The sequence below is a fragment of the Pogonomyrmex barbatus genome, unplaced genomic scaffold, assembly GCF_055798465.1.
Source record: "Pogonomyrmex barbatus isolate J1 unplaced genomic scaffold, ASM5579846v1 scaffold16, whole genome shotgun sequence".
Taxonomy (NCBI): Eukaryota; Metazoa; Arthropoda; class Insecta; order Hymenoptera; family Formicidae; genus Pogonomyrmex; species Pogonomyrmex barbatus.
Genome location: NW_028297112.1, coordinates 4,557,889 through 4,585,049, shown reverse-complemented (window position 1 = coordinate 4,585,049; position 27,161 = coordinate 4,557,889). Strand labels below are relative to the sequence as shown.

Sequence of the window (27,161 nt, the reverse complement as noted above, 5' to 3'; positions counted from 1 at the left end):
TACGAGCGACTTGACAAATGGGCAATACAACGTTTTCTCAATTACGAAGTTGGTGTAATTGTGACTGATTTGTTAGCGAACTTTTCCCATGGATGTATGCGGAATTGAAGCCAAGGATGGTACGGCGCTTTGCGAATAATCAATAGAGCCAGAATTGATTCTCTTTTCGTAACACAGAAACATGTAACAAGAAAACGAGGAATGTTTCAGTCGGAATTTGCGCACGAAATTAACTTGGCGATGTAAGCCACGTAGAGACAATAAAACTAATAGAAGTGGAGCACATAGAACACGGTGAGAAAATAAACGCGAAAGTAAGTACTCGATAGAGGACTTTCTTACGGCGAGACGACTCCTCCGCCCTCCCCACGTGTTTGATCACATTCTTTTTGTCAATTTGAATAGCTCGCAAATTCGCCAAATTATCTAATCGCAGCACTGTGTAATCTGTTAATAATGGCAGAATGCATTTGCGCCGCGACGCAGTATGTTCACCAGATAGGATCGCGGAATTTCACGAATATCTGCCCGATCCGTCAATAAAATTCATGGTAATTTTAACTGGAATACTACTGCCCTCACATAATTTCCTGCGTATATACACGCTTCAGACACGTTCAGCGAGCTCTGAACCTGTGGAACGTTGCGTAAATTCCATTCCGTAAATTTCTTGACTCTGGTCCGGCAGATCGAACGTTACCATCGGCGCAATTATTTTTCGCGCTGTTACTCCAAACGTACGCCGCACGCTTATCCGGCGACCGGGAAAACGAAGTCCCGTAAAATCGGTGTCGGTGTAACTGGGCGCCGGGTTCAGGCACCGTGCCGGCACGTTTTCGTAGCGTCGTTTTCGCGAAAGGGATTAAAGGTCATGCCCGTCGGTTTCGCCCGGGCGAAAGTTATCGCGACCGCGAATAAAAAGCGGCGCACCGGCGGGGGGTTGGCGCGGCCAGCGGTCGCTTTTAACGGACGGCGAAAAACAGATTCCGCGACGTTATTTTTCATTCTCGTCGGAAAAGGAGCAACGCGGCGTTTCCCTCCAATCCATATATATCCGAGCAGTTGCCATCAGTATCGAGCGAATGTCGATAGACTACTGCGGCCCGACAGTCGGAATACAAACGGGGCGGCGATATTGCCATAAAAATATCCAGCCGCGTGTACAAAGCTGCCGGGCTCTCTCTCCTTGCCCTCTGTTTCGCGTGTACGTCGTGTTTCTCCCCTTTTAGCTACTCCCCCTCGCTTCCTCAACCCCCCCCAAGACGAACACACCCTGTTCAGCCACTCTGTTTGTGTAAACCGCACGAAACTCCGTCCGAGTTCAGTTGGGACGCATTGATAGATGTATCATAAACATAGACCTAGACCACGGAAGCAGGCAGAATATTAATGATGCTTTCGGAGAGCATTTTCCAACCCTTTCCTGGTTGGGTGGGGTCAACACTTTTAACATAGACGTAGACATAGATATGGATATAGAATGTTTAGATTAGTCTTAGTCTAGTTTCATTGCATATTTTTGCATAACGCGCATTTTGAACAAGAAAAAAGAAATATATATATGAGATTGTATAAAAGAGAATAAAATATAAAAATCATATTTTACATAGAGGGAAATTGCAAATCTCTTAAAGAGACACCCTCTTATTTTTTGGAGATTAAAGATTGCACTTTATTAATACTGATAAAAATATGATTTGTTTAGATGATTAAAAAAATAAACTTTTCAAATGGTCATTTTTGATCATACGAAATTAATTATTGCAAAATACGAAACAATATTATGTACAACAATATTACATATTATATTATAAACACTGTTATATTTGATAGAAGACACTTTCTAATTTGTCTCTATTTTTTTAAAGTTGTATATTTAATTTTTGTTTAAGAAATGTAGTTTAAAAACGAGGTGTTAGCGACTTCTCTCTACTTATTTTTAAAATTACTATTTTGAGTTTTAATTTAAAAGCTCTAAAGAATTAATATCTTGAGTCTTATTTTCACAGAAAAATACAAAAAAAAAGATAAATATATTAATTAAGAATTATCTCCATCTGAGTGATAATCCGGACAAACATAATGAAGAGTGTCGATATGAGATGAGTGCAACGACGATTCTTCCTAATAATAATGAGCACGAACGAGTGATGGCGGGATGAAAAATGAAAGCAATTCGTTGTATACCTCGACGAGTTATTACGATCGCATCAACTTCGATACGTACCCGCGCGGCAGGCTTCAATTAGCGTGCGCATATTAATGCTCCGTACATGTGCATGCACACGCACCGAGCACGTGTGTGCGTGCACGTGCGTGATGTCCGCACAAGTAGAATAAAAAAGGGCACCCGGCGCGGCGTTGAAAAAAAAAGTTGTAACCGAAATCGTTTGTATGCCTATGAAGCTGCTTTGTCCACGTACGTGTACACATGTGCGTGAATGCGTGGAGTGGATACGTTTGCATCGTGTGGTTTGCAATTTGAATGAAAAGGGAAAAGCTTACATCGATCGCGTTATCACTCGTCTGTATATGTGCGCGCACTCGTCTGTGTGTGTGTATGTGTGTGTATGTATGTAATCAAGATTCGCGCTTTCTGAAAACGTCTCTCGACTTAATAAAGTTTTCAGATGAACGGAATTTAGAGTGACCCTCGAGGAAAATGACATGCGAGCTTCGCGTTGGGCGCAGAATCGAGATTGCATTCTCTCAGAGCGACTCTCGATATTGAATCTCGCAAATGGGCAATCAGTCACTCTGGAGAATCGAGGATTTTTTACTTCGAAAAGGGCATATGAAAAATATAATTGTGTATTGATTATACAGTTCTCCGTCCCCCGTCCCACTTGTATTTTAATCTGATATCACTCTAATGCCATTCTTTCTCTGTTTAGTTATACGTTTAATATTATTTTTTTAAATATATTTTTTATCATTAACTTTAATACTTTTAATTATTACCGAAAAAATCTCCACTGCGCTTAGAATTTGAAATAGACCTCGGTGAATACAAAAATTTTAGTCTGCGAAAATGAGACTCGATAATAAAATTCAAGTGCTGGTTTGACATTACACCAAGTTTTTTCAAGTGGAAAATATTTTGAGTTTTGAAAATATTGCATACCAATTTCTGCATCAAGAAATCAGGTCATTTATAACCTGGATGTTCAAAAATGTCGGCAATGAATTTGCATTCACTCGCATAATATTATTAATTAATTCAGAGAGATTATCTACTGCCCGTTATATCAGTATTGATATCAAAAATAACGCTCGAAACTAGGGAATGGATTTTTAAAAATACGCTGCTTTTCGTTTAAAATTGCGCGGCCGTGCGTTCTTTCGAGTTTTATTTTTCCTCGCTTTCGATACTCGGAGTTCAATTAGCGCGCGTACACACACCATACACACACACACACACACACACACACACACACACGCGCGCGCGCGCACGCACGCACGCACGCACGCACGCACGCACGCACGCACGCACGCACGCACGCATGCACGCACTGTATTGCATATCACTGGTTAGAAGCGTAACCAGAAATGAATCTTGAGTCACGAGGATTTTTTATCTCGTTAATATATAGTCGATAAAGTTACTCATATCACATTTCGTTTTTTATATTTGCCATAGGATATACATACACATATCTATTGCTTTCCTTATTTACATTAAAAACGTAAAATAGAAAGAGATAGCGAGAGGAAATAAATGCATCTGTGTTGCTCTTGCTTCTCTTTTTTCTCCCTCGCCCAGCTATATTCATATGCCACCGGTCATATTCCGTTCGTTCATGAAGCGCGTCCAAAGTTCGCACACCCGATTTCCGATCTTTCCGATTTTTATTTTTTCGTCGCGTAACGTCGATACCGAGAGTTCAATTAACACAGTGCTCGAAATTAGTTGCCCTTTTCGGCTCGATTTCAAAGGCGACATCTATAGTTCCCCCACTACCGCTCGATATTAAAAATGCACCGTTTCCGCCAAACTATTATTAAATCAATTTCTTTATTAAATTATTTTTATTTTTACAAACATTTTTACAAACAAATTTTCTTTTTAATAGTTTAATAAAGAAATTGATTTAATAATAGTTTGGCGGAAACGGTGCATTTTTAATATAAAACGTTCCTGAGGCATAAAGCTACGGCGGCTCGACCGCCAAGTCAAGTCTCAAGCGGTAATGGAACTGTAGGCGTCGCCTTCGAGCCGAAAAGAGCAACTAATTCCGAGCACTGAATTAACACTATATAAATGTTTCGCGCGGGTGTGCGCGGACCGGACCGGTAAAAGGCCGAGATCCGCGGAAAAAGTTGTCAGAGAACGCGTTGCGATTCCGCATATATGTGTATATATCCGAGCGGATATCGTATACACGCAAGCCACGAATATATATAAAAGGAACGGATTCATAACTTGCGATTTAGATTTGAATAAAAGGCGTAAATCGAACTGGGGATCGCGCGCGGCGAGACTTGTACAGCTCAACGAGAAACGGCAACGGCCTGTAAAAAAATCCACCCCTTTCGTATCGTCGCGGAAAAATAACGAAACCTGGTCCAGTCCTCCGCCACGCGCCCGCAACGACGCTGTTTGTTATTTTTTTCAATTACCTTCGTTTGTGCCGTTCTCCGATTTTTTTTCTTTCTTTTTTTTTCGTTTTTCTTAGCATCGCGCGCGTGCAATCGGAATATTTTCGATCCTGTGTTATTAAGCGCGTTATCCTCTTTCCACGCTTCGGAATGTATATTATCTCTTTTTGAGCATGTTATTCTTCTGTCGATTCTTACAGGAAATACTTTGCCGAAATTTTTATCCGTCGTTAAATTATTCAGTCGAGCAGAAGTAAGCGTATTCGTTATTTTCATCTCGAGACTCAACGCAAAGAACAGAAATACAATTATTGAGTATCAATAATGTCTTCCTTATTTGTTAGTCTCATTAGAACTGTTATTCCTCTGTGACACAGTTTCGGAAACTTACGAGTTTATGTTTTTTGTCGAGGCAGCTTACACTTTTGCGACTGTTACTCGAAACCGGAGTAATTAAATTTTCTTTCTCGATTGTCGGGCGCGCGGCACCTTTTCGAAATGAACGATATACGTTCAAATATAGCAAAAGCGATAATCGATTTTCGAACATTTCGGTAATTTCGAATTTCGCCCCGCTCGTGTTTCTCCGCATTCTTTTTTTCTGCCACTTGCGAGCGTTCCAATTAGCGCGCGCATTAACATCGGCGATCCGCACATTCGCGAACGAACGAACGAACGAACGAATGAACGAACGAACGAACGAACGAACGAGGCCATTCGCTCCGCGAATACGAGAGGACGCGTAACGCGCGAAAAACGTCACAAAATTGCGTCGACGGTGGGACGGGTCGTTTCATGCACGCGGTCTCAGCACGGCGAAACGTGAAAATCGAACAAAAGTTGCTCGACGGTCGAGGCTTATTTCCGCGTCGCGCACCTGAAACAGGGCCCCCGATGTTCGTGCGAATCGCCGTGTCGTTAGAATCGACAATCATCGATATATATCGCATCGGCGGCAATCGTCGACAATCCGTGCATGCGTGTCGACGAGAGGTAAAGCCGATGCGGCGCGGCGAGCCGATCGGCCGGAATTTTCAAAAGCAATCGAACGGGGTTGTTCGCCGTCGCGTCCGTTAGTCCAATTGAAATTACGAACAGCAGTGAAATGAATGGATTTTGGCACATCGCTGCCCTTTCTGGCTCATTATTGCCATCCAGGGCGATTAATAGCTTCACCGAAGGAGAAAAGTGAAAAACGAATACACGGGGCACTCCATTACCGCCGAGCGAAATTTTAATGTGAGATCCTTTGACGAATTTGCGGTCGATTTCGGTCGAAAGAGTATCTGATGGATTGGATAGCGAGGAGGACTCTCTATAGACGGAGAAGAGCTTGTTCGATGGGGAAAAAATTTTCGAGCAGCAACGTCGCCGACCGATGGAAAAATTCGAGGGTGTTAGCGAATAACGAGAACGATACGTATTCTCTTTTTGGGGTAGAATAACGCTATCGGCTTCGGCAAAAGTTGTCGATGCTCACTGTTCTCAGAATTAGGAACTTAGAATTTTATTTTCCGATTCCGATCAAGCATTGTTCTATCGTAGGAAAAAATTAATTAGAAATTAAAATTCTTTATCGCTGCTATTTACATATTTTAATGGTGTTAATCAAGCAGGAAGAAAAAAAAAGCTAAGCAAATTTCTTCATAATGCATTGTCAATAGATGATAGGAAATCACGCTACAGAAAAATGTCTGTGAATTAATCAGACGTGTTAATATCGACTATACGGTTTAATGCTCATCCGCAAGCTGATAAGCGTAATTCGCGGCGACGGATACGTCTGAAACACGTCGGAATTAATTCGAGTGGTCGGGAGAAGGTAAATTCGGGTAGTGCGAAAAATTAGCCATTTTCATGCGATCGCTGAAATTCGAGCAGGATGTTCGGCGAACGGCCGACCGATTTAGAGACAAGGATATCATTATCCAATCGACTGGCAGGCAGAGCTCGAGCCTGCCGGCGCGGTATGACTGTATCATTGTCGGGGTGCAGTGAGTAACGCTCGGTGCACACGGCCGATATATATTCATCGCTGACAGATGATTGAGCGCGACGATTGCCGGACAGACTGTAGAACGTATGGCTGTAGAATCGGCGGGATCAGTAAAAGCCGATCAGCGGGAATATCTCATGAAAACGCGGCAGCCGGAGGAGTACGACGATCGATCTGCGGAATAAATTTGCCGAATAAATCGGCGACGCGTACGTGATTTGCAGTTTCAAACATTACGCGATTTGATCGTAATTTCTCGACTGGGAGAGCCAGTCTCATCTCATTCTTATCCCGAACATCGGATTTATCCCTACTTATCTCGTAGGGAAAAAAAAAAGATTAAGAGAAACGAAAAGAGTTCGATTTCGAGAGAGAGAGAGAGAGAGAGAGAGAGAGAGAGAGAGAGAGAGATTTTCAATTTCGATTCTGTTCGCTATAGCTCGAGAACATTCATACGTATCGCGAGATGAACGAGCTACAATTTAACGTATTGTATCGATGGAACGAGCCGTTTCTTGATTGTGGGACGATTTTCTCGCTCGCCGTGTCGCCGCGTTTGTTTTATCGGCCTGTTCTTGGCGATATCGGAATGTGCTATCGCGGCATTATGATCTTGGAACAAGTGCCATCCATTTCGGCACTCAACAGCAATCACGAAGGAGTTTTCCGACCACGAGGAGGGACCGCTCGCGTATTATCGATCGGCGGCGAGTCGCGAGATAGGCCGAAAAAAATACGCGAGCGTAATTGCGAGACTTAATTGAGACGCGCGCAGGTGCGCGGGGCTTCAATTAAGTGTCGCCTTTCGGACATGTACGCGATTTAATTAAATTTACAGGGGACGGTAATTTTTTTCAGACGACCCGTAGATGCGCGCGGGCCATTTAGAGCGGCCGCGGAGTATATGCATATTTACGCGCGAATTAAAATCGCCAGGGTGAATCCGGGCGAGCATGGACGAAACTGTTATTTTTCTGGTTGCGGTCGTCTAAACCTTTACGAGACTTACATTTTACATAAAAGTATTACAGCACCGAGTAAAATTAAAATTAGAAGTAATAAGAAGAATTATAAACGCGTTGCAGGAAATGGAAAGATAATATCCCCGAATATCTTAACTTGGATGGCACGCAAAGCGCGGTTTTCATTCCATCTTTTCTGGGAAATGGGAGAGAGGGAAAGATCAAAAGGGAAACGTAAAACCACATGATGATTTTATACAGGTGGAGATATATAGCTTTGAAAAGTTTAAACATAGTATAAACGAGTTTGATTAACGATTTAGTGTCATCGACATATGTATCAAAAGTCGTTTGTGTTCTCTAATAAAAAATAAAAAAAAAAAAAATAAAAAAAAACGATCGGTCGACATCTACATCAAAAGTTACAATAGCTCACCGCGACGCGTCGGGGTAATACGCAGCGTAATATTCTCGTTCGAATTTTTGGTATAAACGCCCCAAGGGCTAGTACTCACCGTGGGTCCAACGCGATGGGGTGGTTCGAAGGGTCAAAGGGCCGTCGTTAACGCGGTCGGCGCACTCCGGTCGCGTATCAAAGTGCTCGAAAGTTCAGCGGTTTCAGTCTCGGCGGCGGATTGCTCCCCAGGATTAAATAAAAATAGAGAGAGAGAGAGAGAGAGAGAGAGAGAGAGAGAGAGAGAGAACGGAAGAAGAAACAAACAAAAAGGTGGAGGCGCGCGGGTAAAGATCGCCGCGCGAGTCTTTTATTCGTTTACGTTCGGCCGTTTCGTAGCGAAAAATGGCCACGCAAACTCGTTTCGCACGTAGAATTCCCATTCGAAGTGCTTTGCTTTCGGTTTGTTCTGAGATTTAATTACAAAAAAAAGAAAGAAATACACGAAGTTTTCCGCGCATCCATCGCCTGCTCGTTAGAGAAATGTGGTGAAATCGATAGGGACACCTAAGCTCGATTGTGCACATCTCGTATTTAATTCCTGTATTAATATAAGCAATTAATCTCGATAAGCGACATTCCGTATTAATATAAGCGACTAATTACTCTTGAATTTTGCAAATAATATTACAAAAAAAAAATTTTTTTTCACTCTTTAAATTTAAAGAAAAAATAAATGCGAAAAGTGTAGTTAAGTAGTTCTTAAATGCAACTTATTGTTTAATTATTTAAATTAATTATGTAATTTAATAATTTATATAATTATTTAAAGAAATGAAGAAAATAATAGATAAAGTCTAGAAAATTGTGAATCGCTAAGAGGAGGTTTTTCTAATAATGGTTATTTAAAAATCGTCGTTTCTCTCTCTTTTTCTCCTTTACCGATCCTTGACGAATAGCAACGAATTAGCTGAAACGAAAAGGGTGTCAGTGGCTCCTTAGAAGTCCCGATCGACTTCCTTCGTCTCTGAGTAAGATCCTATCGATCGAGCCGATATCGTGGTCACGGATCACCCGTCTGAAAGACGGATTCTAGCGTACGGTCGAACGCGCTCTTTCCGTCGCTCATGCGACGAAAGTAATGGCTCTTTGAATTTAGCTGGCGTAGAAAATGGAGATCTCGAGGAAAAAGATAGAAATGCAAATGCGTCGCGCACTCGAGACTTGGGATGACGACGACGACGACGACGACGACGACGACGACGACGACGACGACGACGAGTTCGCATCGCCATGGCAGCATCCCGCACAATTGCAGTGGCGCGCCTTCTTCTGTAATATCATCGTTCTCCTCCGCGGAAAATTTTAGGACGGAGTGAGACGTACGTTTATTATATCCTCGAGAGCTTTAATATCGTCACTGGGAATAGCGTGACAAAAAGAGAGGAATATATAACAATAATCGCAATAATAGAATTGCGAAAAAATGGAATTTGTATATTCCTTCAAGATTTATAGGTTTTTATAAAATGCTTCGGTAACGTGTTTAATAAGATAAAATGTAAATTGTGTATTGCGGTACACAATTTAATCCATTGCTAATTAAGCAGCTTTAACGTAGCCTCTGAAAAGGAATATTGTCGACGATATTTACGGATAAAATATCGTCTATTCCCTTGGATATCCCTGCGCCCGGTAATGCCAAAACTGTTACGCAAAATGTTATGTAGAATTTCACTAAAACTCTCGAAGGACCGTTAGCTACTCGGGTATCATAAATTGTTATTCTATTCTACTCGATAAATTCTGGCGAGTCACGGATGAAATTTTGCACCGTGAAAACTTCGCCTTCGGGCCGACTGGACCGCGTAAATCACGGGTAAAGAATGGAAAAGTGCCCGCCATCCTCTCGACCACATCAAAAACTTAAGAGAGGTCAGGCCCAGTGACGTAACTACAATAGAAAGACGCGAAAGAATTTATCAAATTTCTCAATACTAGCATACGTTGTATTCAGCAACTTCATAGTTTTTACAATTTTTTTTACAACCTTGCGTAGAAAAATGAAATTAATTTTAAATATAAACGTTCGACTCTTGAAATTCCTAATAGAAATTTTATTTTTTTTTTCTAAAGACTAAATTGTATATGCAGAATAATATTAAATCTGTACGTAGATCAAATTAAAATATGGCGATGAACGATTTTAAAGTGAAAATTTTATAAATATTTCCATTTAATTTTATGAGCTACAGTAATTAATGCATCGTGTCATCTCAACATGAAAAAAATTACAAAAAGTTACAAAGATGTGTTATTATTTATATAAATACAGATTGATATACTTGAGAAGGACGATGTCGTCAAATACAATTTCTTTTACCATAATATTATTTAACCCATTGTCAAAACACTTGCCCGCCGTACGTATAACAGAAATAAATAGCAAATAAACGGCCGTTAGAAGAAAAAGCTCGCGCAAGCTTTGCCAGACAAAAAGTACGTGCACGCAGGGTTGAGAAAGGAGAGACGCGGAGATGCGCACTTAAACTTCAAATTCGCCTCTGGGTGTACGTTTACCCGTTTACGCCATCGGCCAGGTCGGGCTTTCTCATGTTCTTGGCGCTGCCCGCAAAAAGCGAATTCCATTTCCGCGCACACCCGCGCGTTTTGCACGCCCGGTCCATTTGTAAATGCGAAATCCGCGCGCTGCAAATACTCCGCGCGTCCGAGCGGCGGACGAGCGTCGCTGCCTCGGGGCGACATTGTACGCCGAGAGAGTAGAGCGAAATTATTAACTCTTAACCGGCCAGGTTGGGAGAAAAATATCGTATATGTGTTTACATGTGCTGTGCGACACGCAATGACGCGACAGCACTGATCTGATGACAGCACGATATCTGATTCGTTGATAAAAAGAAGATCTATATACATATATGTAGGAAAGTCGCCATTATACCATTTTGTTTTTGGACTAGATTTCTTAAATAAAAACTAGATATGAAATTTTATAAACAAAATATAAACTAGAAAATGTCCCTCTTCCAGATGATGTAACAATTTTTATAATATTGTTTTATATTTTACGATAATTAATTTTTTCGTAAGGCCGATATATACATATGTGTGTACGTATGTATATGTAATTTTTTTCTCTTTTTTTTTTTAATATTGCGTCAGAAATTCAGATTGCGTCAAGCCGAATCGTGAATTTCGATTAAACCTTAAAATGATAACCTGCTTGACACGTTTCGTGCGGAAGATAATAAAATCCGTAGAAAAATACGAACGCATTTTTCTTGACAATAGCGAGCTGAAGTACGATGTGGACCTAACAGTGATGGATTTTGAAGATTAATTGAAGATACGCGGTTGTCAGAGGCAGATAACTCCGTCTCCTGAATATCACCGAAAGCTGAAATAGTGCTGTTGAAATTGTTGATACTGCTGAAAATCATTCCGTTACATATTCGCTTCATTCGATAAAGATATCAGGATTTTGTGACATATATTAAGTGAAAATATACATTTTATGTGTGGACGCAATTAGCATTATATACTGAATTGATTTTATCGAGAACCACGATGAAAAATTAAATATATTTTTCACGCAGATGCGGAAGTTCGTTTACCGAGTAATTTTGAGATATGAAAGTCGTCCATTTAATGGTCGCCCATCGAATGCATTTCGGACGCACGTGTGATTAAAAGGGTTCGGCCGCAAAGCGGTTAGCAATGTACGCTCGTTAAATCCGCAGCTGGCGACATGAATTTAATGATACAAGAAAATTAACCGCTTTCACCTAATAAGATTAGGATTTATTTAATACTTGCCACCGCGTGTAAATCCCTGCGACGGAATCCTCTTGATTTATTCGGACCACTCATTTTCGAAGTAATTACAGCATTAAAACGTTGCGGAAATCGACGTGCCAAAATACCTTCATCACTATTTCTCTTACTTATTCATCGAACGCTAATATAAAAGAACTGTCGGTAAACGTTATTATGGCTTTTACATATAGTTGTTTAATCAACGGCATACGTGAACAAATAAAACGTAATATAAACTCCGGTCATTAGTCGCGGATATAAATTCCGTTTGCAATAGTCATAAAGAGTACACCATTGGCATTGGTACAAACGCGAAACAGCAAACATTTGATGTTGCGTCCGGATCGTCGATATATAAACTTCGCTTAGTCAAATTAATTATGCTTTAAAGCTGGGAGCGCGTGTTTCCAAATTGGCAACGCGTGTTCCACTTTTGAAACGAACGCGCGCCCCCCCGAAAACGCGAGATCGCGGGAGGGGGGGAGGGGGGACGGGGGGGTGCGAGTAAAGTGCTCCTGTACGAAAGTATGGTTTCCGGAAATTGGAGGCTCGAGCACCGTACCGGTGCGAATACACATGGTGGGCTGGCTGCCGGGCTCTGGTTTCCGGTGAAACGCCTAATCTGTATGTATGCGACGCATTTACATGAACAGAGCGGGCGAGTTCGCCGTGCGCATATCACGGTCCATGCTAATGGACGAAAGGGTAATCTGTAATCACTAATTACATCGAGTTAAACCCGACGTATTCACCCCGAAACGAGGGCTGGGCGTGACGTTATATTCCATCCCGTTTCATCCCTCGCGACTACCGCGTTATGATTAGTGCGAGCGATAAGTCGAGATGTCTGGCGTATTCTCCCACGCCGGTTATCCGGGAACGATTAACCCTTTTCGACCCAGCGGCTCCAATTGAATTCGCATATTTTACCGTTCCTATCGGAACGATGGTCGCACAATCGGAAAATAACTAGCATTTACGTTCTATACGGAATCAAGATTATATTCATCATATTTTTATACTCGTTGCTTTGTCAAATCTATATTTCACGTTTACGCCGTATTTTAGGTTGTTTGCGGACAAACGAGAAGAACAATTTGGTTAAATGTACGGAGAAGAAAAAATTAGATTCTTAAAAATCAAGATTATATATTTTTTATATAAGCAAGAATACAATATAATATAATTTTAATATAAGACTATAATTTTAAAAAAATTTTAGTCTTGATTTGATTGAATTTGCATTGATCCAAAGTTACAGACGCTTCAGACGTACTTCAGACTTTTGAGACTTTGTTATGACTTTTTTATATGCAGCTAGTTAATAAATGCGAATAGCGAAGTTATGTTGAAATACGAAAAAGGGTAACGAGTTGATTTTGAATGATGCATATGTAACATTTTCAAGACTGACGAAGATAAATCTATAAGCAATGAATATTCCCGCTCAAAAGACTCGAGCGAATGTATCTTTGGAAAAAAATAAACAATTTCATGTCATGTCGTGAATACATTGGCGACTGCGTTTCGTTCATGCGACAGCAGTCGTTCCGCTGTGATAGAAAAAAAAATTGTCGCGTGATATGCAACGATATCGATCAGGTGTTTCGTTCGAGAGCCCGTATAATTCACGTTTCTCTACAGTGGCGAACAGCGTGAATAAAAAAAAAGGAAGAAAAAGTAGGAAAAAGATAACGATGGAACGAGATGGAAAATGGGTTGAAATGCCGCCGTAAACATTCGTATAAATAAATGTAAATCTGTCGAGTGCGCGCGTACGAGAGAGAGAGAGAGAGAGAGAGAGAGAGAGAGAGAGAGAGAGAGAGAAGAGTATGTGTGTTTTGTATAAAACGGACGAATAAATGTAAATCTCGCTTTTCGGAAAATGGCATGCTCGAATAAAATCTCCGAACGATATTTCGGTCCTCCAGGTAAGCGAGGGAGAGCGGAATATGGAGGGACGGGAAGAAGGAATGGGCTTAACGATCGGCAGAGTAGTTTTGCACGCGCAGTAATTGATGGTTTTGCCGCACAGAGCAGAGCTGATTACGCTATGATGATAATTAACTGCGTTTATAAGCGCGTTATGGGTGCGCGTGCTGTGACGCGGCTTCATACCTTCCCGGCGCGTTGATTAAAGCTCGAGTGACGCGGCGCAAAAACGATCCCGGTGACTTTTTTTAACAAAATTCTCCGGATATCTCGGTTCAAAAAAATATATTTTATATCTCTTTCAAGGAGCGCAAAGCATTCGATGGAAATGAAAGGGCATTCGTTGATGTTGCGCCAAACTAAGATAAATTATCGTTTATCGTTTATCGATTAATGATACTCTCCTCCGTTATCCTTTTCCGTTCCTCGACATAGATTTTACGGAATTCTTGCCTCGTGTTTAGAAATGTAAATAGGATAAGATGCTTAACTACGGAATATAGTTGTCCATCGGGTTAAGAGAATGCCCGTGGAAATTCAAATGCCTAACTCATGAAATGTAAAATAGGAATGCTAAGAAATTCGACTTAAAAAAAGATTCTTAACGGAACGTTTTGGCGAAAATCTAGCGAAAAACTTTAAAGATACATCTTCACTTTTACGAAATCACTTCTTATTTAACAAAAATAAAGTCGGAAAAAAGTTACGACTCTGAGCGATTCTCAATTTATAACGCTGAGTCTTTCGGCAAATAAGTTGTCCGTGTCTGAAAAATGTATCTCAGCGATAAATCATGATTATAAAAGGGGATATCGTGTGCAAAGAAAAAAAATTTGTCTTGAATCAGAACAAGTATTTTTATATATAAGCAAGAATATTATCTTGCTTAAGAATCTTTTTAGAAAAATTTTCTTGATTTGATTGAATTTATGTTGATGCGAGTATATATATTCTAATATTTAAGCAAAAATATTATAAGCTTCTTAAAAAAAATTTAATTTTGATTGAATATATCCTCATATCAAGTAAAAATATAAATAATCTTCATATAGACGATTTTTAGTTTTGAATTGAATAAAAGTAATACTTTCATCAATGTAAATTCAATCAAATCAAGACTAAAATTTTCTAGGAAGATTATAATATTCTTACTTACATATGAGAATATCTGTCCTGATTTAAAACTAATTTTTTTTTCTGTGCGGGCTGTGTGCCTTTTTTTCTTTTAAACGCTATGGCGAGACAGTGAAGTCGACCGGCGTGATTATTCGCGACGGTTATTACACGTTGCTCTATTAATTTCTCCGGTTGTCTCCGCAGCAGACGATGATGTCTGAATCGGACACCAGCGTTTCCGATTCCAACCGCATGTTGTCGCATACGTAATTCGCGCCTCGTGCACGCCGATGAGTCGCGTTGCACTCCAGCTGTCAGCAGCGGGCCTCACGGAGCTGCATAAATAATATCGAGATGCGGATGGCGTCTCCATCGGCTTGCGAAATATCACGCATTGATGGCATCATCTCGTCGATAATTTTGGCGAAGATTTAAGAGAACAGGAAGTAGATGTATAGATAAATCTATACGCATTATTACAATCGGCGAAAACCAAAATAAGACAATTTGCTGTTCGTAAGAATAATATCTCTATAAAAAAAATCTTTAGAGAGACTTCAATTATCATATGATAATTGAAGTGAAATCGATGATAGTTATAAGAATTGTGTCGAGAAAATACAGTTCCAGTATCAGTCTTCTTAATTTTGAGGATCAAAAGACATTTCTCTCTTAAAGGTGCTTAAGAACTCGAGGTTCCCGCGGTTAATAAATCCCACAAGTAGGAGTCTTCTAATAAAAATGATTGATAGGTAATTCGAAGGTAATTTCGAACGTACCGACCGATCCGCCCTGGGAGCGACAAGGGTACTTGGTTCTTCCCGGTAAAATCATTGACAGTATTAAAACAATAAAGAAGATAAACGACAAGCGTGGAAACGAGAAAGGACGCGGAAAAATCTATTTGTGGCCTAAAACTCATTAATAACGGCTGGATACTCGTAATGCTGCGTAATGCGGCTGAAATGAGAAATGAGTAACGGGGTCAGGCGCGCGTGTGGAAGCCGCGAGGAAGTTTCACATTCGCATAATCCTTTCCTAATGACGCGACCGTTTTTAGCTTTAATACGCGCACCGACACGCGTGGCAGTGATACGGCAGCGAATATCCATTCGGCCGCGTATTTCGTCGCGCGGATTAGCAGACGGCGCTGAAACGTATGTAAAGTCGCGCGTTGTTGTATGCAGGGTACGCGAAAGGGGGACAGACAACCATGCGCCCCAGATTCGCTCCGGACTGGCAGGGAACGGAGAGATATCCCGGAGAGATATCCTGCCCTCCTGCTGCATCCAGTTACGCGTGTCCGTGTATCCTTCGATGTCGAGTACCTAAGCAAATAAGTCGTACATTGTGCTCCGCTTTCAACAGGAAAGTCTGAAAATTGCATATCCGTTTCTTCGAGTCTTTGAAAAAAAAAAAAAAATTTTTTTTTTTTTAATTCTTCGTTGTTCTCGCGCGGAAATTATCTCACCGAGAGATGAATACGTATCTTAGATTTGATTTTCGATATCTGTCATATTGACGTACGTATCAGTGATTTCGGAACGTGCATGTATACATGGCTTAATGCGAACGTACGGAGCGCATCAGCGCGACACAGGTTCGACGAGGCGAGGCGAGCTTTCGAAATAAATCCTTCCGTACGCGTAAATCACGCGAGCTCTTTTTTTCTCCCGAAACGCCGTTAATATTCCCGGCATTTTCGTGCGACTGTCACGCCGGGCGATCGATCCCGCTGGATTTTTAGACTTTTGTTGACCCGGATTGTTATCGCAAGAAAAATATCCTTATCAATCCGACGAATCGCGTTCACCGTGATCGTGCATGAACGATGAATCTCTAGATAAACGAAAGCCGAGCGCGATCCATCGGCTCACCGGCAATCTTGATCGAGCTTGGCTCGATTCGACAAAAACACTATTTTGCTCCGCGCGTGAATTGAAATTACGTGGCGCGCGCGAAAAGAGCGTCTTTAACAACGCTGTGATGGTATCGATTGCCAGTCACAGTTGGGCGTCTTGGCAAAGAGAGAAAAGTCTGAAAGGTCACCGGGAACGATTTTACAAAATTCGGAACGGAAGGTTTCGGGCTTCACTCCGATTCACATAGTGTCTACATCAAGACCGTCTGGATCGATATCGAATTTTTCCGCCGGTCTGTCGACGAGCACCGCACGGAGAATCGGCTTTCTCCGTTCCGAAAACGACGACGGGCGTCTTCGCCCATTTCGGGGATCAGCCATCCCGTTCAGGTTTTACGGCATACTTTGGGCCACGGCGCGCTCGGACTCGTCCGAACGACGGCGTGCTCGGGTGTTTCCATCTCGAATAGAAGTTTTTACGCTCCGGGAGCTTATTATCCGCGGAACAGCCGCGGGCGCTCGTATTTCTGGATATAATTTAGCTTGGTCGGGTGTTTCAGCTGCGCGCGGCAGGCTTAATTTCGCACCTACGTGCGCGATCGCGGCCAACGAAAACGGAAATAACTTTGCCCTCGCGTTACGACGGCGGAAGAGAAAGAGGGAGAACGGGAAAATGAACGAGCGCGTTGCTTCTCGTCGGCCATGGCACGGTGTGCTCCGCGGAAAATAATTCAACGCTCTTGTCGTAAAACCGGCATAAATTGGGTGCGGTGTGCACCAGGCGGTATCGATTCCCCGAGGCGAGTGTCAGCGGTGTCTACGTAGTGCTCTGTGTCTACGTAGACTTAGGGAATGCGTCCTACCACATTCTCTGACAGTAATTTTCGAATAGACGAATCTTGAATAGGCATACGATCAACGTATGAATTCTATTTTCTAAAAATTGTTTTTTAAATAAGAGTTTAAGTGTGTTAGTAACGTAGATACTTATATGCTGCTTATTAATTAAGATTTTTAATTAATCAGAGATTTCTCGTTTATTTTTTTCAGACATCGCGACGCAGCTTCACTGTCATTGGCGTCCTCCACCTGCTCGTCCTGGTCGGTCTTTTCGCCCTCGGCACGGCCGAGGCGCGAACTTTCTGCCCTACCGGCTGCACCTGCGACGACGACACCCTGGTGGTCTCATGTGTGGGCGCTAATCTGGACGTGATACCGATCGCGCTGAATCCCAGCATTCAGCGAATAGTGCTGAAGGAGAATCGCATCAAGATTGTGGACGCGGCAGCTTTCCAGTTCTATGGTGATCTGAAAAACGTCGATCTCTCCAGCAACCACCTGTTTACCATACCCAACGGCAGCTTCGACGCTCAGCGACACCTTGTAGAGTTGCATCTGAAGCACAACAAGATCTCGGCGCTGACCGAGAAGACGTTCCAGGGTCTGAAATCCCTCACGGTACTGAATCTGCGGGACAACTACCTAGAGACGTTGAAGAGCGGCCTGTTCTCCTATCTATCGAAGCTTGAGGAGCTCGATCTGGGCCAGAATCGTATATCGAAGGTGGAGGACGGCGCGTTTGAGAAATTAGGCACTCTTCGGGTGCTATATTTGGACGACAACCAATTACGAACTGTTCCGTCACCAGCTCTAGCGCCCTTAAACGCTCTCGCCGAACTTCACATCGGTTGGAACGCCTTTTCGTCGTTACCGGACGACGCGTTCAAAGGTCTCGAGCAACTGGCAGTGCTGGATATTATGAGTGCTGGATTGGACAATATCAGCGACGGAGCGTTTCGCGGCCTGAACGCTCTTCGTACCCTGAAACTGGGTGCCAATAAGCTGCGCGAAGTGCCGACGAAGCAACTGGCGGTATTGCCGCGTCTGGAAGAGCTCACCTTGGGTCAGAACTTCTTTACGATCTTGCGTTCAGGCGCTTTTCAGGGTCTGTTGACGTTGAAGAAACTCGACGTGTCCGGTACCAAGCTGCTTACCACCGTGGAGAAGGGGGCTTTCTCGGACAACGCTAATCTAGAGACTCTGGTATTGAACAGCAATAAACGGCTGGCCACTATGGAGGATGGTTCCTTGGCTGGCTTGCCAAATCTGAGGCATTTAATGTTACGCGACAACGCCTTCGTCACGTTCTCGGAGTCACTGGTCGCCTGGAACGAATTACGCCGATTGGATCTCAGCGAGAATCCGCTGGTCTGTGACTGTAGTCAACTCTGGCTGGCCGAGATACTCGTCCCGAGGAACTCAAGTCCGGTGATATGCGCCGAGCCGCCGGAATCCAAAGGTAAACCCATCAAGGGTATGACGGCCGATGAGTTAGGTTGCGCCTTTTCGGATCCGCGCAAACAAGCGCTACTGGCAACGGTGTGTGCCGCCGGACTGGCACTTTTCACCGGTCTTGCATTGATCTTGTACTATCGATGTCGCAGACGCGTGCGGGACGCTCTCAAGGATTACAAGTGGAAGAATCGTGCGATATCGCGGAAGGAACATGAATACCAGAAAACCTTTTCCGACGACGAGTACATTGTTCGCTCGGCGCATGCCCATCACCATCACCATCATCATCAGCCGCAATCTCAATCGGTGTCCACGCACCATCATCACCATCACCTGCAACAGTTGCAACAACAACAACAGCAACAGCAGCAGCAGCACGCACAGATAGCGGCTGGTATCAAGCCGATACCGGTGACGGAACTGTAGCTAGAACTTCGGGCGGCGAGCCCCGGGACCGGTGGGGTCTGGTTTCTGCCTCACGGCAGCACCACCCTCGCCGAGGGCTTCACCTACATCGACGGCGAGACGGCGCGTCAGATGCGCCGCCCGGGGACGCTGCCCGTTGCGAATAACGCGTCCGGTCACCGCGGAGGAGGAAGCGGCGGAGGAGGTGGAGGAAGTGGCGGAGCGGGAGGAGGGGTCAGAGGCGTCGTGGACGATGGTACAGCGTCACTGAGCGCAGCGCCGATCGACGGGGTCACATCTAGTGGCGCGAGATCCCATTATTCCAGTCACTCCCTGCGTCGTACGCCGCATTCGCAACCGCAGCTTTCCGCCAGAGAGCCGGACGACCGGATGCGGATCCTGGAATCCGGGCTCCAGAACGGAGTCCCAGCCGGTGGTCGCCATCAGTCGTCGCCACCGCCGCTGCCCTCTAGGCATCAACCCAACTGCGGCCAGTCTTCGTATCCCACTATGCCGGTCAACGGCCACGCCGCTCATCACTATCATCATCACACGAGAGAGCGTGAGAAGGACAGGCCGTCCACTCGCGAGAGAAATCGCGAGCGAGACGGTGGTCCCCCGCCGCCGCCGCCACCGCCACCGATAACGTCGCACCGGTCCGACAAGCACAGAGAAGCCCAGTTAGAGATGGAGTTGCGCGACAGCCTCGACATGGGCGTGATCGGCACGTACCGAGCGTAGATGATAAGTCAGACGCGTCGCGTTGCAAATCAGGGAAACGAAAGATGATCTACAATCCAGAAAAAATGCTATTACGCAATCGTGGACTTCTCCGCGTTAATACGGAGGAATACGCAATGATAGTTTAAAGAAAAGATTAAGAAAGAAGCCCAACGGAGATCAATCAGATAAAAGTTCCTTTCATCGCGTAATGCAGAAAAGAATAAAAATCAGAAAAATAGGAAGAAGACTGAAGAAGCGTTAATGAAAAATATCAAGAATCGAGACCAAAAAGACAAGCGTGATCACCATATCACTATGGTATACAGTCTAGTTCGAGACTTTTAATCGTATACGATCGATAAATCAGTAAAAGCCAACGATCAATGACAAGGACATTAACTAGTTTATAATTTTATTTTAATTTCCAAAGGAACAGAACAAATCTAAGTTTTAAGTATTAGATAATAATTTATTCGTAACATCATTAGAAAAAAAATTTATTAAGTCCAAGTGTTTTCTATTAAACTATGTATAAAATTTAAAATCAAAATATGAACAATTGTTCGCCGACATGTAGATAATATTTTTTACATCTGAAATATTTTTCTAAATTTTTATTCTTCTAATTTCTTTTTGAAAATATTTTTATATTTTTTTCACCTATAATGACGCATCAAACAAAGGAAAAAATCAAGAGACCAAGAGACCCTACGTAATCAAAAGATGCGGATAATGCTTCGCGTTAGGTATATCTGTAAAAAAAACGCCACATCTTTCCCGGAATGAGATGGCATTTCGAAAATTATACACCTCGTCTATAATAATCTTAAACGGTCCTTAATAAGCCCGACTGCTCGAAGATTAATACCCTCTCTACGTCACCGTGGGGAGTCGTCTCAGAATTCCGGAGAAAAGAAGACCCAATGGACACGGAATGACTTTCGCCAAGATTTTTATCACGTCCGTCTTATCACTGATGACCGCAAGATCAGCACGATGTCGAGGATGAGTGATGCCAAACGGAAATCCCTCGCGGATGAATAACTCGAAGAAAGACGGGATTGGTCCACTCCTCCCTCCTTCTTTCTCGAAAACGGCAGATCATCGGTCACGTGGAGCCTGTTGTATTTCACGCAATACAAACACAGAAAAATTCAACGTACGCGATCGACTAGTTGACGATCATGCCGAGTCCGTCGAGCTCGATCAAAAAGTTCGATTAGTGCATCGGTCTGTGCCGAGTCACCCTTCAAAGGAATATCCGAGAGCGAGAGCTTGACGAGTCGGCGCCGAAGACGAAAATCACGATTCGGAGAATGGGAGCGACTCGTTAAGATCTATCGATCGCTATTCGATCATTTTATTCCAGATGTGCGCGCAATACGCGTCACGCGAGAAACGAAACGTGTATCATATGCAAGAAGATTGACCCTACTATAAGCAACGTAGGATTGCAGCTATATAAATATATACATATACAGATATACATATATACATATATATATAAATAAGAAAAAATATATATATATATAAATTATATATATATATATATTCTAAACGGTCGAATTATTTTCTAAATAAAAACACCAATGTACAGAGGCACGACGGAGACGGTATAGTTGAGCTAGTGTCAACGCGTCCTCGACTATCTTTAACTTTAAGGAATTTTAAATCATCGTCGAGTTTCCGGGTACCTGCCTACCAAGTGGAAAGGAGAGAAGAATAGAGAAAAAAAAATGATTGGTGAGCGGGTATCCGTGTGCGATTTGATCTCTCGATCGTCGGGAGATCGCGGGGATGGAGAAACTATCAAAATGTTATCTGATATCGCGGCGCGAATTAGCGACATAAGGACGATCGTTTCTTTGTTTTTTTTTCCTCTGGTCGATATGTAAGTTAAGGGTAAGTTCGCGTTAGGGATTTAACCTTAAGAAGGTTTGCGCTGTTGTTAAGGAACCGCGTAGGTTTCTAACACGCGGGTGTATCGTCCGTTCCCCTCGTTCCAGCGGATGAGTGTCCTTCGGATCGTGAGGTCACGTCGATCTCTCTAGGTGGATATTCAGGGAATTCTCGCGGTGATGCCGGGCAAGGCGAATGCACGTTTAACATATACAGATGGCTTGAAAACTGATCTGAAATACGATATTATAAAAGATACGATTTATTTATGAAATTTTTTCGTTATTATTAAAATTATTATTCCCTCGAATTGTACATCTTTTTAAATTTCGATTCTATTTCTCTCGTATGAGTCGTGTCCATCAATCGCGAGGCGTTATTCATCTCACGAGAGATCCGTTTTGCTGATGTCGGGTTTGCATCCTCGCGAGAAAAAGACTACATTTAGCATTCTCGTTGCGGTACGGCAAGCCACGGATTTTACACGGCCAGCTGCCGAAATAGCGTTTTATTTAATCGCGGTATATCAGTATCCGCCACGTGGGTAATTTTCCGGTCACTTTTACTTTCGATATTACACAGGAGGCAATTCTCCCTCCGCGGTGGCGGCAGTGTGCATCGAAAATTCCACGGCCCTGATAAATCGCGGCTACATTAAAATGCACAGGGCGCGGTCGAGTTTAAGTTAGTTCTCCGACCGGTGTAATGGCCGCGGTGGAGAATGCGAGAAAGCGAAGAGGGAAGAGAAAGAGAAGAGAAGAGAACGGAAAACGGGCGGGAGGCGAGGTACGGCGAAGATGTACTTTACGGAACGAGATTATTTTTCCGCCCGAGTGTACCCAGTGGAATTCCACGGTCACCCGGCCTGAGAAAGGTGACTGCACCTTGAATCGACTCCGGCGGCGGCGGCGGCGGCGGCGGCGGCGGCGGCGGCGGCGGCGACGGTGGCGGTGGCGGCGTGATGCAGCCACTCGCTCGCTGCTGGGCGTGGAGAGAGTGGCAGAATTTCAGCTCCGGTAGAATCTGCAACGAGTTCTCGACTGCAACGAGGATTAGGCTTCGAGGCGTTAACTTCGACGACACGGCGGAAATCGGACGGAAATTGAGCACGATTTAGTATTTGCAGAAGACGCGTGTTGATTTGCACTCTCGGGCCATCTCGCGAAATATCGCGATTACTTCCGGCGCGATTGCTTCTTTCGGTAATAACGCGGGGCAGAACTTGCCGAGAGGCAAGAGAGGACAGACGTACGCGCGGCAGACTCAATTCACAAAATTGCACATCGAGCGCGGAATAATGTGTTTGCTGAGAGTTGAAGGAATAAATCTCGCCAAATAAAATATATCGACATGATAGCAGCGATGCTGGGTATCGAACGTGATTTATCGGGGTAAATTACGGATGCATCGAATGGCGAAGAAAGAGACACTGCCGGAGTGAAAGTTACTATCGATAATGGAGTAACGCCGTCGTTCGGTGTCGCCGAAGGAAGATATATTGCGGCTCCATTTTTAGGTATAACCGCGTAGAATTCTCTCTTCTCTACTGTGGGACGCGCGTTTGCACATGTCTCAAGGACACTCATCCTCGCTCGTAAAATCCTTTCCACCCCGTTGATGCCGATTTGGCGTCGGGAAATTTATTATTTGATATGCGACGCGAATTTGTCGAATAAATGTGAGATTTACTACATTCGACTATGTTCCGAGATAGAATTAAATGTGTACATTGTCACTTATCACAATTAATAGATTGGATCTCCGCGAAGGGAGAGCATAAGATATCCTTGTAACAAGTCTCGGTTGCCGAGGATTCACGAGCAACTTTCACACGATCATTGAAATCTTTGAGATTTTTGAATTTTCTCATATCGAAGTACGAGGGTCATCTGAAAAGTTTTGAGCCTCAACATGAAGATGGCCATTACTCATCAAAACTATTCTGGTATTACAATCGTGCATTATATGTTTATTACATGCTTTGAAAGATACTTGTGAAAATTGTAGCCATTTTGGACGCTCAGTTTATTGTTTGACAGTTATTCGTGCCAGTCGATGTCAGTGTTTTTGTAAAAATGAAAAAAATCGAATATCGTGCCGTGATTAAATTCTTGCATTTGAAAGGCAATACGCCTATGCAAATTAAACCCGAGTTAAACGCTGTTTACAGGCATCAGGTTAATCTGCTCCGCATCACTTGTCACCGTGAAAAGATGGGCAGCTGAATTAAAACATGTTTATATACCAGTTTGGCTGATGATGAGTGTTCGGGATGGCCAACAACTACAATCAGACGACCCTCGCATAATTGAAGTATACGTCGACGATTTTTCCAAATGGTTTGATCGTTTTATAAGCATTCCGTGCTGTAAAAAAAGGCGCTCCAATTATTGTAATATATTAACAATAACCCTGGTGTTCATGAAATATCGTTTCGAGGGAACGGTTCTTAGGGATAAGTTCGATGCAAAGTCAAATCGTATAATCCACATTTTTCCATGAATGAGTAGCGTAAAAGTATCGTTCTGAGAAAAAGATTTGCAACATTATTTCCGCTCAACTTTTGACTGCCATGAAGGAAAGCCAAACATTTTTTATCAATGCACATTGCAATACGATTTCTAATTTTATACCGTGAGAGTTTTCGATATTTTACAGGCACATCTCGACGTACCATAAAATTAATATTGAAGACTGCTTTAAAATTCGCATTGTAAACACCACATTCTGATATTTCGCAAAGTAAAAAAAGTAATGTGAAAAAAGTGATCTCCTTTTTATCTCTAATATAACTTTTTATGAAGATTACGTTTATACAAACACGCAGAAATATTATATTTACACGTACGAAAAATAATAACAATATTGTTATATTCGAGGATTTACTTAATACATATTCGTGAATAGAATGCGTCAAAGGCGATGGCGCTCCAACGTCAAAATATCGACGGAGAAAACAAGCTAAGGATGTATCCAATTTCATAAGTTCGAGAATCAAAATATCCGGAAAAAGTTTATAAATTTTCGTCGTCTCTTTATCTTTGTCGAACTTCGCAAATCGAAGAGCTTCTTCGCGCGACACGCGCGATATAATGCTCGCGTGATTTCGTGCGATAAAGTTTTCTTAAATGATAATCTTATTTCTTCTGAGATGCTTATTGCTCTATTCATTTCACGCGCGAAATTCTTTACTTATCTCTAATCTCTAATATTTAATCTCGATGTCAAGTTACGATAATACATGATAATACAAGAAAACATTCTACGTATGTCTTTTACAAATTGTGATTTATTTTTTCTTACATTGTCATTTTAATGGAAAAGATCTTGTTTTCTCTTTTTTGTATTTTACAAAGAGCGTACAAAAATTGATCGCAAGCGCACGAAAATACATTGCAATATGAACTTCCGGCAAATGTTAATTATCGGCACGACGAGTGTTCGGGAAACGACTGAAAATATATATATTTCTCGTGAAAGTTCTCATTAAAGTGACGATAGCGTGTACTTTTGAATAATTATATTTTCATATATTTTGTGTGTGAGTCACGCGACGCATTTCCCATTTAATTTCTGCCAAATTCGTATTGCGATATCGTCGAGAATCACGCATTAACCGCGTACGAATGGCGCCTAAGTTTAGAATCATTGCGTATATTTTCTCACTCGTACAATCGGTCTGGGGCTTTCCCCGTGATTTGCGATCCCAGTTAACTACACAGTACCGAGGCGAGCCGTCGGATAAATCTTAAATAAGCGTATTTGTAAAATGCATTGTAAATGTGTCGGGGTTCAAGTATCATAGGTAGTTCCAAGTGGAAGAGATTAAAAAAAGGCCGTCGCGATAGAACGAGATGGCAAAAAAGTGTATATTTTACGATATGACCGTCATACTAAAAATCACTACTGTAACGTTATCGTATCGCTAGTCAGTCGACGCGTTTCGAAACGGGAAAAGAAGGAGGCCGAAAAAAGAGAAGCAGCATAGAAAGCGAGGAGCGTTCGAACGATTGAGAAAATTAATCGAGATATTAAATTATTGTACAAAATTGAGCGCCGGTAGTTCGTAAGGCCTATTATATCGTTTTTCCATTTCGTATCGATTGCGTAACGACTTGCGCTTGTAAAATGATACGTACGAGCGAGATGTATGAGAAAAAGAAGCTTGATATTAAACAAAAGAGACATTTACGTTTCAAGATCAAGATACCAGGTAGAAAACAAAATCTTTGAGAATAAAACTGAAAATGTCAAAATGAATCGATCAAAGATGCGAGGATGCATTTCCAACATATATTGTCTATTTATAATGTCACATATGTTTTATTATATTATTTTTTTACACGTCTCGCTCGTATGTTTCATTCTGACTCGACCCCACCTCCCTTCCCCCCCCCCTCCCTTAAATCGGTACCGCGTCCCTTAAAAGACGCGCGCTACCTCTCGTCTCATATCTCTCGTCATAACACACGACTCATCCGAGTTCCTTCTGCCGTTCGAGAGATAAGCTCGAGTTCTGCCATTCGACCGCGAGCTCGCGACGCCGTTATCGGGCGGCGACAGGGTGTCGATTGACGAATTCCGCGTACTTAGCGGCGCGCAATGCAATCTCTCGCCGGAGGTGCCAGTGTGCAAGCACTGGCGCTTATCGGTGTCTCTTGATAAACTTAGTATCAATGCGCGTTCTGTGCCATTGTGATCGCGATTCCCGGATGTAGGTATATGCATAATAAACGGGAAACCTAAAGCCAGGCATAATTGTTAATCCTTTGTAACGTGCGACCCTTTTATTTCATCACAGAGAAATCGGGAGGGATTCTCTCCTCGTGATCTTTTATTTTTTTCTCATATGACTGTGGACGGTAACGGAGATCTCGTTTGCCTTAAAATCTTATGGATGATAAACTAGATTCACGTTTACGTCTAGCGCACGCGTATTCTATTTTGGAAGAATGTAAAAATTATCGTCGTTATAATTTATTATAACGGAAAATTAATTTTTATATAATTTTTCTGCCAAGTACTTTAAATGTGCGCATTCGAAGGGAAAGTAATTTCGCCCATAGAGGATTCGCGAACGGTTAAACGAATTTTCCTTCGTTAATAATACCCCATGTATCGAATTTAAACGACCTAATCTTATAT

At 42.6% G+C, this 27,161-nt stretch overlaps 2 protein-coding genes across 2 annotated transcripts in view; both read left to right on the top strand.

The window, feature by feature from the left end:
• Positions 1–19,415, top strand: part of LOC105423430 (uncharacterized) — a 200,579-nt gene extending 181,164 nt beyond the window's left edge. The window contains exon 5 of the mRNA XM_089074070.1: positions 17,745–19,415. Coding sequence (XP_088930196.1) covers positions 17,745–19,415 — 1,671 coding nt within the window. The remainder of the gene's footprint in view (positions 1–17,744) is intronic.
• Positions 19,416–19,526: 111 nt separating this feature from the next.
• LOC105423432 (uncharacterized) lies at positions 19,527–26,363 on the top strand. Its single transcript, XM_089074071.1, has one exon. The coding sequence runs from the start codon at positions 19,527–19,529 to the stop codon at positions 20,133–20,135; it is 609 nt and encodes a 202-aa protein (XP_088930197.1). The 3' UTR covers positions 20,136–26,363.
• The last annotated feature ends 798 nt before the right edge of the window (positions 26,364–27,161 follow it).

Bases quoted from the DNA above. Each gene is read 5' to 3' on its own strand.
- LOC105423432 (XM_089074071.1), top strand. From the start codon at position 19,527: ATGCGCCGCCCGGGGACGCTGCCCGTTGCGAATAACGCGTCCGGTCAC.